The sequence below is a fragment of the Copadichromis virginalis genome, linkage group LG3 (assembly GCF_057382275.1).
Source record: "Copadichromis virginalis isolate Kocher_CV1m ecotype Utaka linkage group LG3, C_Virginalis_male_GT1.1, whole genome shotgun sequence".
Classification (NCBI taxonomy): domain Eukaryota; kingdom Metazoa; phylum Chordata; class Actinopteri; order Cichliformes; family Cichlidae; genus Copadichromis; species Copadichromis virginalis.
In genome coordinates this window covers 27720964-27738279 of record NC_140620.1, presented here as the reverse complement: position 1 = coordinate 27738279, position 17316 = coordinate 27720964, and the positions used below count along the sequence as shown (strand labels likewise).

Sequence of the window (17316 nt, the reverse complement as noted above, 5' to 3'; positions counted from 1 at the left end):
CAGTGTGCCATCGTTCAAACCATTGTACAGCACACTTCATGGGCCTGATAGAAGAAGAAGAGGAAGAAGAACCCGGTTACGTTGCTTGGCCTCCACTTACACCTATTAACTTAGCAGATTTAAAGAAAAAATCATTAAATCAGTGACTCTTTGGTTAAGCTGCAATACGATAATTGTAAATGAAGCTTATGTGTAAGTTGAGCTGCCTATGTGTAAGGAAGATCTGTAATCAGTCATCTGCTTTCCTGGCTGTTAGTCTGCTTTTCTGTTCTCTGCATCACTATCACTGTCAGTCTCTATACTTACATCATTACTCTAGTCCAATCATCTTCTTGCCCTCCTTCTTTGGGCCAATCAGCCTCCACTCTGTATGGTTTAAATCTGTGCTGGGTCAGGAGGGGTGCTGAGCCTTAAGCAGAAACAGTGGTGGAGCCTGCTGAAAATCCAGACACTCTGGCCTGTTTAAAGTGCTCAAACACAGTTTGCATAGTTACAGAACTGCAACACAGAACAGCCACAGTGTGTGGCATCAAGTGTCAAACATGGAGGAAGAAGCGTGATGGTCTCCGGCTGTGTGCTGGACCCAGGGTCGGTGACTTGTGCAGAATGAGAGGCACCCTGAACCAAAACAGCTGCCACAGCATTCTGCACCACCATGCAATTCCCTCTGGTAGGTACCTAGTTGGTCAGGGTTCATAAAAGCTGAACGACAGTCCAAGCTATGCCAGAACTACCTCAGGAAAAAAGAAGATGGTAAGCTTGAAAACATGGAGTGTCCAGCACAGTATCCAAACTTTAACCCCATCAAGCTGGTTTGGGATGAACTGGACAGAAGAGTGAAAGCAAAGCAACCTACAAGTGACACACATTTATGGGAACATCTGTAACAGATATGAGAAGAACTTTCTGAAGAATATTTGATTTCTCTTGTAGAAAAAATGCCACAAGCGTGTTCAGCTGTCATATCTGCCAGAGGTGTTTACTTTGATGAGTCTAAAGTTTAGAAGACATGTTGGTCTATAAATTGATTCCACGATATATTTTTAAGTCCAACTGGAAAAATTGGGGTGTTCAAAAACATTGACCAGTGGTGTATTTTTATGGTTGTGGCCGCCTCTATATATGGGCCTCCCCTGGTTCAACCTGATATCACACCATAATGTATACTAGACACACTGGTCCACCCAGATGTTGCAGTAAGTTGTAGTAAACTGCAATAACAGCAGAGGGAGGTTTTTATGTCAAGGCAACATAATAATAATCACAGAAAGCCCTTAAATAGACATTATTAACCCATTTAACACATATATATTTATAAGAAACGTACATGAAATATTTGTGGTGATTAAGGAAACTGGAATGTACTTCAATACTGGTCTGCAGTTGCTTGCTCACTAGTGGTGTCTTTTCTTTAAATATATTATCTCCCCCTGCTGCTGCTGTAATGTTTGTATTCAGTGAAGCAACCATGCGTGCCCATTTCACGTTTTGGAGAGCCAAAATTAATAAAAAATGGAAGCTCATGAACAATCATATCGACAACATTCATGTTTAAAGTTTAATCATGTTCATCACAGATGTGAAGATTTACACTTGAGCATTAGTTTCATCCGTCTGAGATTTTAGATATATGTAAATGTGGAAGTGTTGGTGACCATGAAGCTGAGAGGAATAAACTTTAGTTTTATTCTGGGTGAGAGCGGAGCCTTGATTCATGCTCAGGGACTGACTCGCCCTAAAATATCTAGAAAATGAGAAAATACGTTGTAAGCGATGTTGTACCATTTTCCCTTTTTGTGTGCACATTGTTCTTCTGTTCATGCAATCAAACAGTAAAACTGTCAAAGGGAAGATTGTAGAGGCGTGACCAAAACACTGAAGTTCAAATTAGAGTAGATTATCAACAAAAAAGAGTAATCAGAGTATCTCAAAATAAAACTAAATAAAACTGAGACTTACACGACATTTTTCAACTGTTAAATAAGTCCAATTAAAGACAAACTCACAAAGCAAATTAAAATAAATATTTGAACATCTCGGAAATAGTGGGCAGCATGACAGAAGTGAGACCTGCTGCGATGTAAGGATTGGAGATGGTGGCACTGACAGAAAGACGGTGTGAAGATGTTTGGATTTTCACTGGGAGTGAGTGAGCAGATCTGAGGGACAGCCTGGGTTGAGTGGATTGGAGACAAAGTTAGAGAGGCGAGGCTGAGATGGTTTGGACATGTGCAGAAGAGGGATGGGGGATATTTTGGACGAAGGATGCTGACGATGGAGCTGCCAGGCAGAAGGCACAGATGAAGACCAGAGAGAAGATTTTTGGACGTAGTCAAGGAGGACATGCAGGGGCTTGGTGTGAATATAAAATAGAAATACAATATTACCAACCCCCCCAAAAATATAACTGTGGGGTTCAATTTGACTGGTTTTATAGACAGATAGTAACGTCTTCTTTGACTTAGACTAAATTCCAAAGAATCAGTGGTGCCTTGTTTTGAAAATTATTTTTTTTAAGTCATAACACTGTTCCTAATCTATTGACAGTGCTACAATGATAGAAAAACTATAATTAAGTAAATAAAGCCTCATCCATTCATCATTGTGCCAAAGTTTGGACATTTTTACAGCACAGTTGTTGAAGACGAAAGAAGAAGAGGAGGACGGAAAGTAGAAATGTGACAAAAAGCTGACTTTGCTGCTTGTCCTGTTACACTTTAACACGAAATATCATTAGCAGCATTTCAAGGAACCAATAAGTGTGTTGATTAAGCTTCAATGTAATTATGATTGTCTGTGTTCATAGTGCATAATTTAAATAAAAGCTTAATATAAACCTTTGGTTTTGAGTTTTATTTTGCAAACATGATGTAGGATACAACAGAAATGCTGCTCATAGCTAGAAATAAAAACACACACATACAAAATACATTCACTGATACATTCAAATCCATACAACATGTGTTGCATCATTAAGTCTGATATAATGTAGGAGGTCACATACAGCAATAATACTCACTGTTACCTGCATTTAACACAGCAAAAGCTGAATTTAAAACCAGATTATTAGCTGCTAAACATCATGTTTCAAATGTTTTCTTGCTGCATCAAATGTTACGCAATCTACATTTTATATATTTTCTATAAAAGCTATAAATGCTCCCAGATAAATAAATAGACAAATTTTAAAAATATTTTAGACGTTTGGCTATAATGTGATGTAAAACCTGTCATATTGTCTCCTCAACAGAAGCTGTTGTCATCAGTCACTTTCCTCGTTCTGTTGATGGTGAGCTGCTCTTTATGGACCTGAAACAAAATCATAACAAACAGCTGTGAAACAGACTCATGCACATGTGTGTAAATGATATACGCTGCCCTCTGACATGCATTACATTATGTGTGCAGTTTCATTATTCTAGAGAAACCAATAAAAATAATCAATAAAAGCTGGATTAAAGGAGTTTATAAAAACAGGTTTTAGTCCACACAGATTTACTATTTCACACTCATTTCTTTCATTATGTGCTTTAGCAAATCTTTCTGTATATCCTCGTCCTATCAGTCCCCTTCACCCAGGCGTAATTCTTTGTTTGTATTCATTCATTTAAATGTTTTTCTTCATGAGACTGCATAGACAGGAAGGAAACGTGGAGGCAGAACATGACAAAGATAAGATCTGATGGCTGAGAACCAAAGTGGCTCTTAGGTCACGAGGAGAAGCTCCACCTACTGTTACGTCTCATGGCTCGCATAATTAAGTAAGTAAGTAAGTAAAATTTTATTTATATAGCACATTTCTTGATAAAAGATCACAAAGTGCTTCACAAGGTATAAAACAAAAACAGACAAAAGTTAACAAAATGCAATTCTAAAAAGATGTGTAATTCAAACAGAAAGAATCACTTTCCCCAGGAAGAACCCACTGGACCATCACACAGGTCACCCAGCTTCCTAAAGAGGAAGGCTGGGGTAGTATCTATGAGACACAGTCAGTTATATTCAGAGCACATTAAATGAATGCTCTCTTTCTGTGCATCTATGCTCAACAGCATAAAACTGTAAAATGTCCTCTCAGCCTGAAACAGATCTACAGGACATTAAAATTATCGTCTAATTTAACTGAAACAAGTGAAACACACTGAGAGAGCAGATAAAACAGTTAAAGAGCTCCTGTAAAGATTTCATACCTGGGGTTGAATTTGGATTGACATTACAATAGTCAGAGCTCTCCTCTGGGTCACCACGGTGCTCTGTTGAGGTCATGAAATGAAAGCATTTAAAAAACAAACAGTTTTGCAAATGTAATATATTTTATGTTGGATACTCACGTGTCTTGTTAATCACTTTGAGCTGATTCACACATGAATCACCTTCTATTTGACCTGAAATAACATTATTTATTTTAATAATCACAGTTATTTTATAACAGCCTCCATGAGCTGTGAATGAATTAAAGTTTATACTGTACCAGTGTCAGTGCTTTTAGAGCCTGGGATTGTCTCATAGACACAACGATCACCTGCAGGTCAAAGAAAATTATTCTACTTATCATTACTATTATCAAGTATTCTCATCAGTAACGTTTATATTAAATGCTGTTATTAACTTTGTTTAATTCAGCAGTGTTACAACTGCAGCAGTCTTGTTGCAAAGAGCATCAGAATCTTTTAAACTACATGAAAAGCTAACCATGAAGAAGAGACGAGTACACCTGCTGCTGATCTTCATCCTGACTGACCCTCTGGTCATCAGCTGAACCTTTATTAAACACTTAAAAGAAGACATTTGCTTTTACATGGTTATCTTTTATACATGTTATACAACAGTTCCAACTCCAGGCCTGCATGCTGTGTCTGTGCACATAAATATTTAAAGAGTAAAATCTCTGAGATCAGAGGAACAAAAAGTCTCACCTTTGGACTTCATGCAGTAATACAGCAAGAGCAGGAGGACAATAAATGTGATTCCAGAAATGAGTCCAACAATCATTAGAAATGAAGAGCTCTCCGAACTGAGCACAGCTGTTGTAAATAAGAAACACAAACTCTTGAATTCAATAATTCAGAAGCTGCTTTAAAGACAATAAATATGTTCAAGGGCTTTGGATTTTTTATTTCTTAAGGATGTGACCTTCAGTCACTGCTGTAGTTTTTTAGTCCTCCCAACTCTTCATTTATTTTTATCGAGTGTTCTCAGATTTTTTACGGACAGCCTGGACACCATGCTGAGATGTGCCAAGTGTTCAGCTAAATTAAAAACTCTATTGAAATCATTTTGCTGGTACAAACATGCTTTTGTATTCCTGTCAAACTGTTATTTATTTATTTATTTATTTTATTTATTTATCTATTTAAGTGTTCATCTTATAATATATTTCACACTAAGTACAGCAGAAATTTCCTAATATTGTAAATCTGATCAATTGCTTGGCAATTTAATCTTTTCTGGTTCTGATTCTATATTTAGCATTTTTCTTAGATTTAACAAAGAGGGGAAACAAATTATTTGTTCATGTGACAAGCTGCACGTAACAAAACACCTAAAGATAAAATGTAAAATGATATGATCATCTCAGAAATCCCTGTTCTACAACAGTGTCTGTAAAAATGTTTGCTGCATATATTTGAAAAACAATGTAACATACTTTGTAGACTACGGAATTGTTCCTGTGCATTGTTACGTTTGTAAAATGGAGCTCAACAACAAACATGACAAACAAAAATGACTGAACTCACAGGTTATCCCTTTTTTTTTTTTTTTTTTTTTTGAAAAAAACCAAACTTTAATGTTATTTATATAAAGATCATCTGGTGTGAACAGCTTTACAAGTAAAAAAAACAAAAAACAAAACACCTTCGATGACTAAGGGACAGAAAAAAAGAAACACTAGAAATGATCTCATAATGGGATCACACCAGGCATGACAGTCGCCACCACATTGGTTTTTAGTCCCATGACTACTTGATAGTCATTACCATAGCTGGACTGGCCATCGGGCATACCGGGCATTTGAAAAACTATTTTCTACACATTCCAGCACATGAAATAAAATATTTTTGTGTGTTTACACTCACTCTTTCAAATAGATGCAAGTAAAACACAGCAGAAAATAAATAAAGTCAAAGACTCAGCGGTCCTGTTGCTCTATTTTCACCTGTAAAGCAGGACTGTGGTAGGCGGAGGTTTACCCTGGTGCAGGTGTGCCGCAGCGGTCAGTGGAAGGATATGGCAGCTCTGTGAATTTCCCATTACGTCGTTGCGCACTCGGTGCTTGCTTGGAAGTTTAGGGGTTTTTTTCGCTGTAAAAAGAAGTTTTCTTCCCACGCACAACGGACACTAATGTTTTTGTCACTTTTTATGGAATCAAACTCAAAGTAAGGTCAGTACTTCCACGCTTTAAACGCTGCACCAGTGTTGGGAAGGTTACTTTTAAAATGTATTCCATTACAGAATACAGAATACATGCCCCAAAATGTATTCTGCAACGTATTCCGTTACGTTACTCAATGACAGTAACGTATTCTGAATACTTTGGATTACTTAATATATTATCATGCTTTTTACAACAACGTGAATGTACTATTGCTGTGTGATTTATTACTATTACTGAAGGTCCGCGACTCCGAACTGTAGTAAAGGGACCTCTGACTAATACGGCGGGGTCCCTGTCAGCTCGTAGCCGAAAAATAGCTTTACTTTAGCTTTACTGGTGTTGGCCAGAGGGGCCGATGGCGCGATATGGCAGCCTCGCTTCTGTCAGTCTGCCCCAGGGCAGCTGTGGCTACAACCGTAGTTTGCCTCCACCAGTGTGTGAATGTGAGAGTGAATGAATAGTGGCATTGTAAAGCGCTTTGGGTGCCTTGAAAAGCGCTATATAAATCCAATCCATTATTATTATTATTATTTGTTGTGTGGGTCAACTTTTCTTGCGAGAGACAGAGAGAGGCGTTGAAAGACTGCTCCAACGGAACACAGTGTACAGTCGAGTCTTAATAGCTTACTTACAACTGGGCTCGTCAGGCTCTCTTCTTGGCTGAAGTGGTTATTATTATATTTACATGCTTCCAGCTCCCGTTTTTGCTCGATGACAACTCGTACCTTTCCACTCCCCTTTTTCTCCCTCCTCGCGCTCACAGACCCATAACGTGTATGGCAGTCCATTCTCCCTGCAGCACGGACTATACTGCCCATGATGCTACATTCTTTAGAGCTATGCTTGTAGCATTCTGCCTGTTAGCTTAGCACAACAACAACAACAACGAAAAGGCGCTCTCTCACCCAGGAAACACACAGTCGCAGAGAGAGAGAGAGAGAGAGAGAGAGCGTCACCCTGTAACCATGGCAACCGTAACGCTGCTGCCTGGAACGACAGAACGTAGCTGTCAAACAAAACCCAAACAGTCCTGACCCGCGACAAAATGAAACAGGAAAGTACCGCAGTGTAATCCATTTATTTCAACAAAGTAACTGTATTCTGAATACCACCTTTTTGAACGGTAACTGTAACGGAATACAGTTACTCATATTTTGTATTTTAAATACGTAACGGCGGTACATGTATTCCGTTACTCCCCAACACTGCGCTGCACGCTCATTCTCTCTCCCACAATCGATATGTGATCCATTGTTGATCTGCACACAGCTGTTGTCACTAACAGCGCACTCGCTTACGTCACTGTCGTGAGACATTCTCGCAAAAAATCACGGTTTTAGTAACGCAGAAACGCAGCGTTCCTACGGGAAAGTAACGGTAATCTAATTACCGTTTTTGCAATAGTAATCCCTTACTTTACTCGTTACTTGAAAAAAGTAATCAGATTACAGTAACGCGTTACTGCACATCTCTGCTCACACACCCATATTCTTAGACATACATACACATACCTACTTACATATGTGTTCGCCTATAGTCTCATACATACTAACATATACATATAAACACATAACAATTCAAAAAATGTGGCATACATAGTTACAGAGATTCAAACAAGATCGGGTCTCCTTAACCAAATGTAATGTTTCCATTTACCCCAAATATCACTAAATATATCAAACTGGAGTCTTTTAATGAAGGTAATTCTTTCCATTTTAAACATCCCATATACAGTCTCGTGTCAGTCATCCAGTGATGGAATTTTCGCACTAAGCCATTTCTTGGTGATAGTTTTACAGGCAGCCAGACTCAGGATACCATACAACTGCTTAGACATTTTATCTACATTTACTGAGTATAAATATCCAAACAAAAGTTCATCCCAGTTAAAGGGAAGCTGCATACCAAAAATAATCTGCAACTCGGAGTGGATCAATACCCAAAAAATGTTGATCCTTGGGCAAGACCAAAACAGGTGGAAGTGTTTTACTCCTTGGGCCCCACAGTTTCTCCAGCAATTAGAGTGATTGAAATAATATTTACTTTGTGCAGGGGTAATAAAAAACCTACAGATACTCTTCCAACCATAACATCTCCATGTATTAGAACTAGAAATTCTCCACTGAAAAGCGCACTGCTCATACCAAATGTTATTTGATATTGCTATATTTGTTTCACTTCCCCATTTTTTTTTTGATGTAGGTAGTATTCCATTTCTTAACCTCTTGTATACCCTTATACAGTCTAGAGATCACCTTAAGGCCTGTGTCAGCCTGATAAGCCTTGACAAATATATTCAAAACAGGTAAAGAGAAAAGATCTGTTCTCTTAGGTATAAAATTATATAGATGATGCCTAATTTGTAAGAACCTTAAAAAATCCGTTTTACTTAACTGGTATTGATCTTTTATTGATTGGAAGTCCCTAAGAATTCCCTTATCGTAAAACATTGTCCTGCCCATTTTTAATATCTTACATCTAATTCATTGGGTAAAAAATCACAATCAAAAAGTAAGTAAAATGGAGCTCAACAACAAACATGACAAACAAAACAAAAATGACTGAACTCACAGGTTATCTCAATGGTGACATCATCACTTTTATCAGTGTAGTAAACTGGGTTTCCTCTTCTTCCTCTGCAGTGGTAGATTCCTCCTTGAGATACTCTGATTACTCTGTTTTGTTGATCATCTGTTCTCATTTGAACTTCAGTGTTTGGGTCATGTCTGAACCACTCATATTTCCAGCCAGCAGAGCTCCCCACAGAGCAGGTCAGTGTCACACTGCCCCCTACTGGTATGATAGTTGATCCTGGAGTCAGTGTGGCCCTGGGTTTACCTGCTGTTAGGAAAAAGAAGAAAAGGAAAAAAATGGATTGTCATTTATGCTTAGAAATATTTACTCGTATATGCTTAGAGTTTTATAATTAGTTGTAGATTGATAGAGGTTTGATCCGTAGTAGTCTGTGGAGACTCTGTGTGCCTCCAAGAACACTCAGGCATGCACACACAACTTAAGGTCAGGAGAGAGGTTATATCTCCACTTACTGATTTATGGTATAGGAGGACACCTACTCTGTATTTGGTTAAGTATAAGAGCCTTTTGTTTAGATGGACCGCTAGACTCCTGGCACCAGCTTTGGGGAGTCTTCACAGGTTCACATCTTGACCACACACACACACACTTGTATATCTATGTGAAACGCCATATGTTAATGAATGTTAATGAATCTATGCATATTCATGTAACCACAATAAAAGGAGTGCTACAGGGCTGAGAGTCCAACGGAGGTCAATTGGGCGGAACGACATCTGGCTCTGGTCCGGTCTCCCTCATGCATGAGTAACACAAACAACTTTGCCTACTTGGTGTTCAATGCTTTTGCTGTGTAGTTAAATTGTCTCGCTCCAGCGGTGGGCCTGTGCTAGACAGACCCATCAAAGTATTTTTTTTATTTTTGTGCGTTCTGTGAGTAGTACGCAAAATTAATTGCACAATGGTACATTTTAATACCAACATTTTTATAATTAGAATAGAATAGAATAGAATTCAACTTTATTGTGATTGCACATGTCACAGGTACAAGGCAATGAAATGCAGTTTGTATCCATCCAGAAGTGCTTTAGTGATATAGATATATTACAATATATATTAGCAATAATATAGATATGTAAGTATATTACAGAAATGGGTCTATTATGGTATGTTATAATGTACACGGTATGAAGGTATGTTATGAATATTCTATAACTATAAGTATGTACAGGCTATGAACAGGATATAAATATGAAAAACTATACAGAAATATGAATTATGCAGGTTATAAACAGTTGTAGGATTAAAAATTATTGTATTGTACAGAATGATTATTTACACAGAGCTATACAGTAGTGCAGTTAAGATAAGTGAGGGTGTAGATAGTTTCTACAGAGGCTATATAAAGTGCTAGTGGTTGTGAGTGGTGGTTCAGTCCATGTTATTATTGTGTGTTTGAGGGTACAGTTGTCCATTGTGTGGGTGTGTGTATGTTCAGTCCATGAGTTAACGTGGGTCAGATGTCAGGAGGCAGAGTTCAGGAGTCTGACAGCTGTGGGGAAGAAGCTGTTCCGGTACCTGGTGGTCTTAGTCCGGAGGCTCCTGTAGCGCCTCCCAGAGGGCAGGAGGGTGAAGAGTCCATGTGATGGGTGACTGGGGTCTTTGATGATTTTCCCAGCCCTTTTCAGACACCGCTTCCTGTAGATGTCCTTTATGGCAGGAAGTGGAGCTCCGGCGATGCGCTGGGCAGTTTCTTCCTCAGAGTCTTCAGGAAGGAGAGGCGCTGGTGAGCCTTCTTGACCAGCTTGGAGCAGTTGGTCGTCCAGGTGAGATCCTCGGAGATGTGGACTCCCAGGAACTTGAAGCTGCTCACACGCTCCACAGCCGTCCCCTTAATGTGGATGGGTGGATGTGGGTGAGCATTCCTCCTGTAGTCCACGATGAGCTCCTTGGTCTTCTCGGTGTTAAGCAGCAGGTTGTTTGTGTCGCACCACTCAGCCAGACGATCAACCTCCTCCCTGTAGGCGGCCTCATCGTTGTCACTGATGAGGCCAATCACCGTGGTGTCATCTGCAAACTTAATGATGGTGTTGGAACCATCAGCAGGTCTGCAGTCATGGGTGAAGAGGGAGTAGAGGAAAGGGCTCATCACACAGCCTTGTGGTACACCGGTGTTCATTGTGATGGTAGATGATCAGCGGTTATCCAGCCGGACATGTTGGGGGCGGTTGGTCAGGAAGTCCAGTAACCATTTGCAGATGAGGGAACTGATGCCCAGGTCTGTCAGTTTCCTGATGAGTTGTGAGGGGTGGATTGTGTTGAATGCTGAACTGAAGTCTATAAACAGCATTCTGTCATGGTCTGCGGAGGCAGACCGTGCGGAAATGTGTGTGGTGGACCCAGGTGCGAACACAGGCGAGGATGCAGGAGTGGATTTAAACAAAAGCGAGCCGTTTATTATGGCTGATGAAAGGACCAAAACAGAGTGAAGGCAGCATAAGAGTAACAGTTCAAACAGAAACCTAAACTGGACATAAACTAAGGAAAAGCTATGGCTAGAGATACGGAACACAGGGGTGGTAACACAGACGACGCGACACAGACTGTATGAAACACAGAGACTAAATACACATGAGGGGATCAGGGGAAGTGGAGACACATGAGGAAGCAGCTGACTAACATGAACCTAATGACAGGAGCAGTGAAGCTAAATACAAAGAACCAAGAACACACGACTCCTTCCAAAATAAAACAGGAAACATAATGAAACGCAGACATGACAACCAGAGCTTGACAACATAAGACACAGACATGAAACACATGAAGAGCAGGGAAGACTTAACATGGGTTGGAAACACGAGGGGGAATTAATAAGAACTAAAATCACCTAGACATGGTAACAAATGAACTTAGAAAACCTGAAGGGCTTAACATAAACTATAAACATCAAAATGAACTAAAACTCAAAACACTGGGTCATAAGACCCAGGACCGTGACACATTCTGGCGTAGGTGTTGTTGTTGTCCAGGTGTGAGAGGACAATTATGTACCCTCTATTATTTCATCAATTGGATGAGTGTTTAAACAGGGAAATTAGTAGTAAAAACATTACAGCAGTGTTATTGCTGATGTCATCTACTTCCTCCTCTCACACAGCTCTGTAATGCATTTCCATTTATAAACTAGTTCTTTCCCTTTCTGCTTAAAGCCTTCCTGCTCCCAACAAAAACAACAGATTCATCAGAAGATTCTCGCTAATGTAAGACTCAGACGTCAGACCACACAGGAGCAGATCATCATAGCTGCACAGACAAATCTCAAATAGCACCACTTTAATTATAAGACTTTTAACTCTTCACTTCTGGCCTTCATTACGTATTATCATGTAATTACATGATTTATTAACTGCAGCAGTTTTTTTTGATTTGGCATCAGTCAATCTTCTTTCCACACCATCAGAAGAAATCAACATCCCTCCCTATTAGAAAAACATATCTTCATAACTTACACACTAATATCAACATTTCACACATCACTGCATTAATAAAACAAACTCATCCATCATTCCTGAGATAAAATGTATAAAAACATGTAATCCATGAAGAAAATCCCTTCAAACAGTTCGGCCCCCTGTGGAGGAAAAAATGTCTGTCGCAGTCTTAAAATGTTGTTTCCACATTAGAGATGTGTTCACATTCACAGCATACAGCAGAAACTATGTTCACATCACTGGGCTCTCTACACCATTTCAGCTGCACAGACGTCACAGAGTCACCATCTCTGTTTCTAGGCTGCCACAATAAACCAGCTCAACAATGAAAACATTCGATTTCTGCTTCAATCACCATGATAAGTGTACCAGCAAGGTGTACCTAATAAAATGTCTAGTAGCCTTCTTAACCCTTAGGTGCACACGTGGGGTCAAAAATGACCCCATGGGTTGTTTTTCTTCAAAATCTTTAAAATGAAAAGTTGTAATATATTCATATTCCAGGTATTCCTCATAAAATATGTTTGTAACATGAGGCCATTTGCATTTTTATTAATTTTTTCATGAATTAAAAAAAATGCAGTTTTTGTATCACTACCCCACTCTTCCACAAGCAGTTCCTGTGGAATCTTCTATGAAACTTTCATTCTTAGCAACTCTGACTGTCCCACTTACACTTCTGATGGATCAAGAATTAATTTTTACACAGTAACATACACGATTTATAGTCAGGGCTGCACATAAGTGGTTCGCGAGTATGCATTCGCTGTCAAAATAAAAGTATTCCCAGAAATTCATAGAATACGCGCTTCCTTTGCAGTGGAGGAACACCAAAGTAATTGCTTACGGGGCTTGCTTTTTTGACATCTTTAGAGTTCTGAACAAATGTCTGTCCTCCAGAACATCTAATGTACACATACGAGCGTCCCAACTTCTTATCTGGTGCACATCTTTTATTTTGACAGCAAATGTGCGACTGTGGACCATTTATGTGCAGCCCTGTTTATAGTTTCCTGTGCATTTCAAACATTGTCCTTGCTGATTTTTTTTTTAAATATTTAAAGTAACATGGCTGCTATGAGGTCAGCTAGAATCCCTGTGACCCTACAAATGATCCAGGACGGATGGGATGAAGAGCCCATCGGAGGCACTGACTCAGAATCTGACATCTCAGATATAGAGGACCCAGACTACTGTCCCCCACACTGAACAAGGCCAGTCAGATACAGAGGAGTCCTCCGATGAGTCCTCTGATGAGGAAATGGGTATTGAGTCTAGCAGAATGAGCCCATCTTACTGCTCTAGCCACAATATTCTGAATTAGTCAGCCAGGGCTTGCACCTGGGTTTAGTACTGTCTCCCCAATAGATGCATGGAAGATGTTCATGTCTGATAATTTAATAGAAGAGGTGCTGACATGCACAAACATGGAGGCATGAAGAGTAGCCACAGACAGGGGAAAAGAGTGGAAAAATGTAATCAAACATAAGCTCCTGGCCTTCATTTGATTGACCATTTTTGCAGGAAGTGAGAAGAACTGGGATGTACAAGTCGGTGTGTTTTTTGGGAGTCCTCTGCATAACCCATTGTACAAGGCCACTATGTCAATTCAAAGATTTAAAGATATTCGCCGTTTCTTGCACTTTGATGACAAGAGGACCAGAGCCTACCGACTGAAAACAAACCACATGGCAGCTTTCTGCTACATATGGGACCTGTTCCTGGTCAACTGCAGGCAGAAATTCACCCTCAGTGATTGTGTTACAGTGGATGAACAACTTGTGCATTTCAGAAGGAAGACCCAGCTTCTCCAGTATATGCAGAGCAAGCATACAAACGTGATACAAGTGATACAAAAACTGCAATTTCTTAAAATTAATGAAAAAATAAATAAAAATGCAAAGGGCCTCATGTCACAAACATGTTTTATGAGGAATAACTCAAATATTAAAATATTACAACTCTTTGTTTTAAAGATTTTGAAGAATAACAACCGAGTTTCTAGCAAAATGCATTGTTTCTATTTGGGGTCATTTTTGACCCCACTCGTGGAAGAGTGTAGGTACTGGTAGGTTGTGCATCCAAGGGTTAATCTCTGAGGTGTGTCCCATTGTCACAGATGTATAAAATCATGTACTAGACATGATTTTGTGGAAAAATGGGTCCAAAGAAGAGCGAGCTTCCTCTTTATAGAGCTTCTCTAAGCTAAAACAGTGTTTTGTCTCAGTGTTTTTACACTTTCAGTAAAGACGGCACTGAACACGCTAAAATTAAAAAGTGTCAGTGTTCACAAGAACGATGGTGATGCAGCCGCTGTGAAATCTGCAGTAGTGTTGCAGATAAGGAGCAGATATTCTGAATATTATATAAACATCATACTGAATACTGTCAAACTGGCATCAGCCCTCAATATTCACAGTAAAGCACTTTTTTTCATCATCATCACTTTACGGGGTATTCGTTGGGGTCCCCAGCTCAATGGCGGGGCAGGCGGCTTGGACACTTGTGTTCATGATTACGATAACTTGGGAACTCATCATCTACTAATAATCTCAGATAAGTTCAAATCTCAGTGACCTCGAGGTCAAAGTTAGAGGTCAGGTTTTCTAAAAAGGAAGGAAATCACTTATGTTCAAGCTTACTTGCATGTACCAGGAAGCTGAGGGGCAGCACGACCATGGTGACTGAGATCAAGTATGTGTGTGTTTTATTTATGTTATCAGCTGGAAGAAAATTTCCAAGAGACTTTTAAATAGGGATGATGTAGTTTTGTCATTATTTGTTTTGTACATTTAAAAGTAAAAATGGAAATAAACATGAAGCTAATAAAAAAATTTTTAAAAAGTTGTGAAAGTGCTTTTCATAGACACATATGATGTTTGTTTATTTCATCATCTTACTGGGGTGATGGTAATAAAGCTCAACATTAGCTTTGTACCAGCAAAACATTCACAAAGTGTCGGACAAACTACGAGGCTACAATCAGGTTGATGTCATCCTGTGCTGATCCTTGTTATGTTTGTAAAATGAAGCTCAACAACAAACATCACTTACTTGATGCTGACAAGTTGAAGGCTTCACTCCACTCTGTTGAAGAATATGAGTCATCTCTGCGTCGACTCTTACACGTGTAGTCTCCACTGCTGGACTCAGAAACTCTGAATATCCAGTAATTATTGTGAGTCCACTGTGTGGTCTGCTTGGGTCCTCTCCATCTATACCCCCACTCAGTGGTTTCACCTCCTTCCTGCACCTCACATGTCAGACTGATCGTCTCACCGCTGAATATCTGAGGCCAGCTGGGTCGTCCTTTAACAACAACCTTATTGGAAACTGTTTATTAACAGTTAAGATACAAACAGAAACATCAGCTCAGCAGAGAAAACTTAACACTGTGTGTCTGAATGTGAATTTCAAACGAAATGACTGAACTCACAGGTTATCTCAGTGGTGACATCATCACTTTTATCAGTGTAGTAAACTGGGTTTCCTCTTCTTCCTCTGCAGTGGTAGATTCCTCCTTGAGATACTCTGATTACTCCGTTTTGTTGATCATCTGCTCTGATTTGAACATCAGTGTTTTGGTCACGTCTGAACCACTCATATTTCCAGCCAGCAGAGCTCCCCACAGAGCAGGTCAGTGTCACACTGCCCCCTACTGGTACGATAGTTGATCCTGGAGTCAGTGTGGCCCTGGGTTTACCTGCTGTTAGGGGGAAAAGGGGGAAATGTATTATTCACTGACCTGAAAGAGTCACACTAATGTAAACTATCACAGGTCACTGCTGAAGGACACACAATGATGGTTTCACAGCTCTGTGTGGTTTTTTGGTTTAAATAACAGAAACATCAGTCACCTTAAACTTTATTAAACTTTTCATGTTTCTTCTTTTTCTTTGTTTTAAAGTTTAGAGTCTGTGAGTATTTTATCACTGTGTGTGCTGTGAGTGATGTAACAGGTAAAATCAGTTTCCTGGTTAAAGTTTATGCTTTACAGCAACAGAAACAAGTTTCCATGACAACATTATTTAGTGCACATGTCACTGACGACTTACCCGTCACAGTTACAGAGACGATGTTACTGGTCTTTGTTTTCTGTGATGTCGTCCTGTGAGCAGAGCAGCTGTATTTACCACTCTGAACTGTAGATGCAAGTTTTAAACTGAGGCCTTTGTGTGTGTTGGAGTTGAACATCTCTTGACCATCCTTCATGAGTTTGTATTCCCAGTCAGTGTGTTTTCCTTCCTTCATGTCACATTTGAAGCTAACAATCTCTCCAATGAAAATGGTCGAGCTGGGTTCAACAGTTAGCACAGCATCTAGAATCCAACACAAACACAACATCATTGATCTGAAACACTTTTATGTACTTTACAAATCAAAATCTGTTCTGACATGTTCATAAACTTATAAATATATTGAGAAATAAAAACAGAAATGGAAAGTGTTTAAGATTGATGCACTAAGATTAATATTTACTAAATAAATAAAAGTGCAAACTGTTCAGTCACCTTGAGCGTGTCCGCTGCAGAGGAGCGTACAGAGAACTGCAATAAAGGAAGAAACTTCACACATCATCAAACTGAAGACTCACTCAAACATGGCATCAGTCAAACACACCTGGTGTTACCAGAGGCTGCTGTGATTGGTTTAAATTATATATTTAATGTAAAATGCATCAAATTATCACTGATGAAGAAACAAACCTTTCTTAGATAAACTAAACCAGCGTCAGTGCACTGAAATCTAATCCAGTCTGCAAACAACCATGTTGAGAACAAAACATGAACTGAAATGCTGCAAATGACTGAAACTCTGTCATTTTACTAAAACATGTTCATCAGTCAATGAATCAAAGGAAGAAGTGATGCACTGACAGAATAGGCCCAGCTCACAGAGGAAAGTGGGTCCCAT

At 39.4% G+C, this 17316-nt stretch overlaps 1 protein-coding gene across 1 annotated transcript; it reads right to left on the bottom strand.

Annotated features, from left to right (window-relative positions):
- Positions 1–2845: 2845 nt before the first annotated feature.
- On the bottom strand, positions 2846–17316 carry LOC146713862 (Fc receptor-like protein 5). Its single transcript, XM_085450494.1, has 12 exons — positions 17280–17316; positions 16914–16949; positions 16458–16721; positions 15839–16108; positions 15457–15735; positions 8948–9217; positions 4917–5024; positions 4693–4761; positions 4472–4522; positions 4332–4385; positions 4191–4253; positions 2846–3309 (listed from the first exon to the last, which is right to left on the bottom strand). Exons 1-12 carry the CDS (start codon positions 17314–17316, stop codon positions 3302–3304), a joined length of 1509 nt encoding a protein of 502 aa, XP_085306620.1. The 3' UTR covers positions 2846–3301.

Excerpts from the sequence above, each read along its gene's own strand:
- LOC146713862 (XM_085450494.1), bottom strand. The coding sequence starts at position 17,316 with ATGGGACCCACTTTCCTCTGTGAGCTGGGCCTATTCT. Across the intron at positions 4,386-4,471 it reads CTCTAAAAGCACTGACACTG|GTCAAATAGAAGGTGATTCA; the intron begins GTACAGTATAAA and ends ATGTTATTTCAG. Across the intron at positions 4,254-4,331 it reads CAAAGTGATTAACAAGACAC|AGCACCGTGGTGACCCAGAG; the intron begins GTGAGTATCCAA and ends TGACCTCAACAG.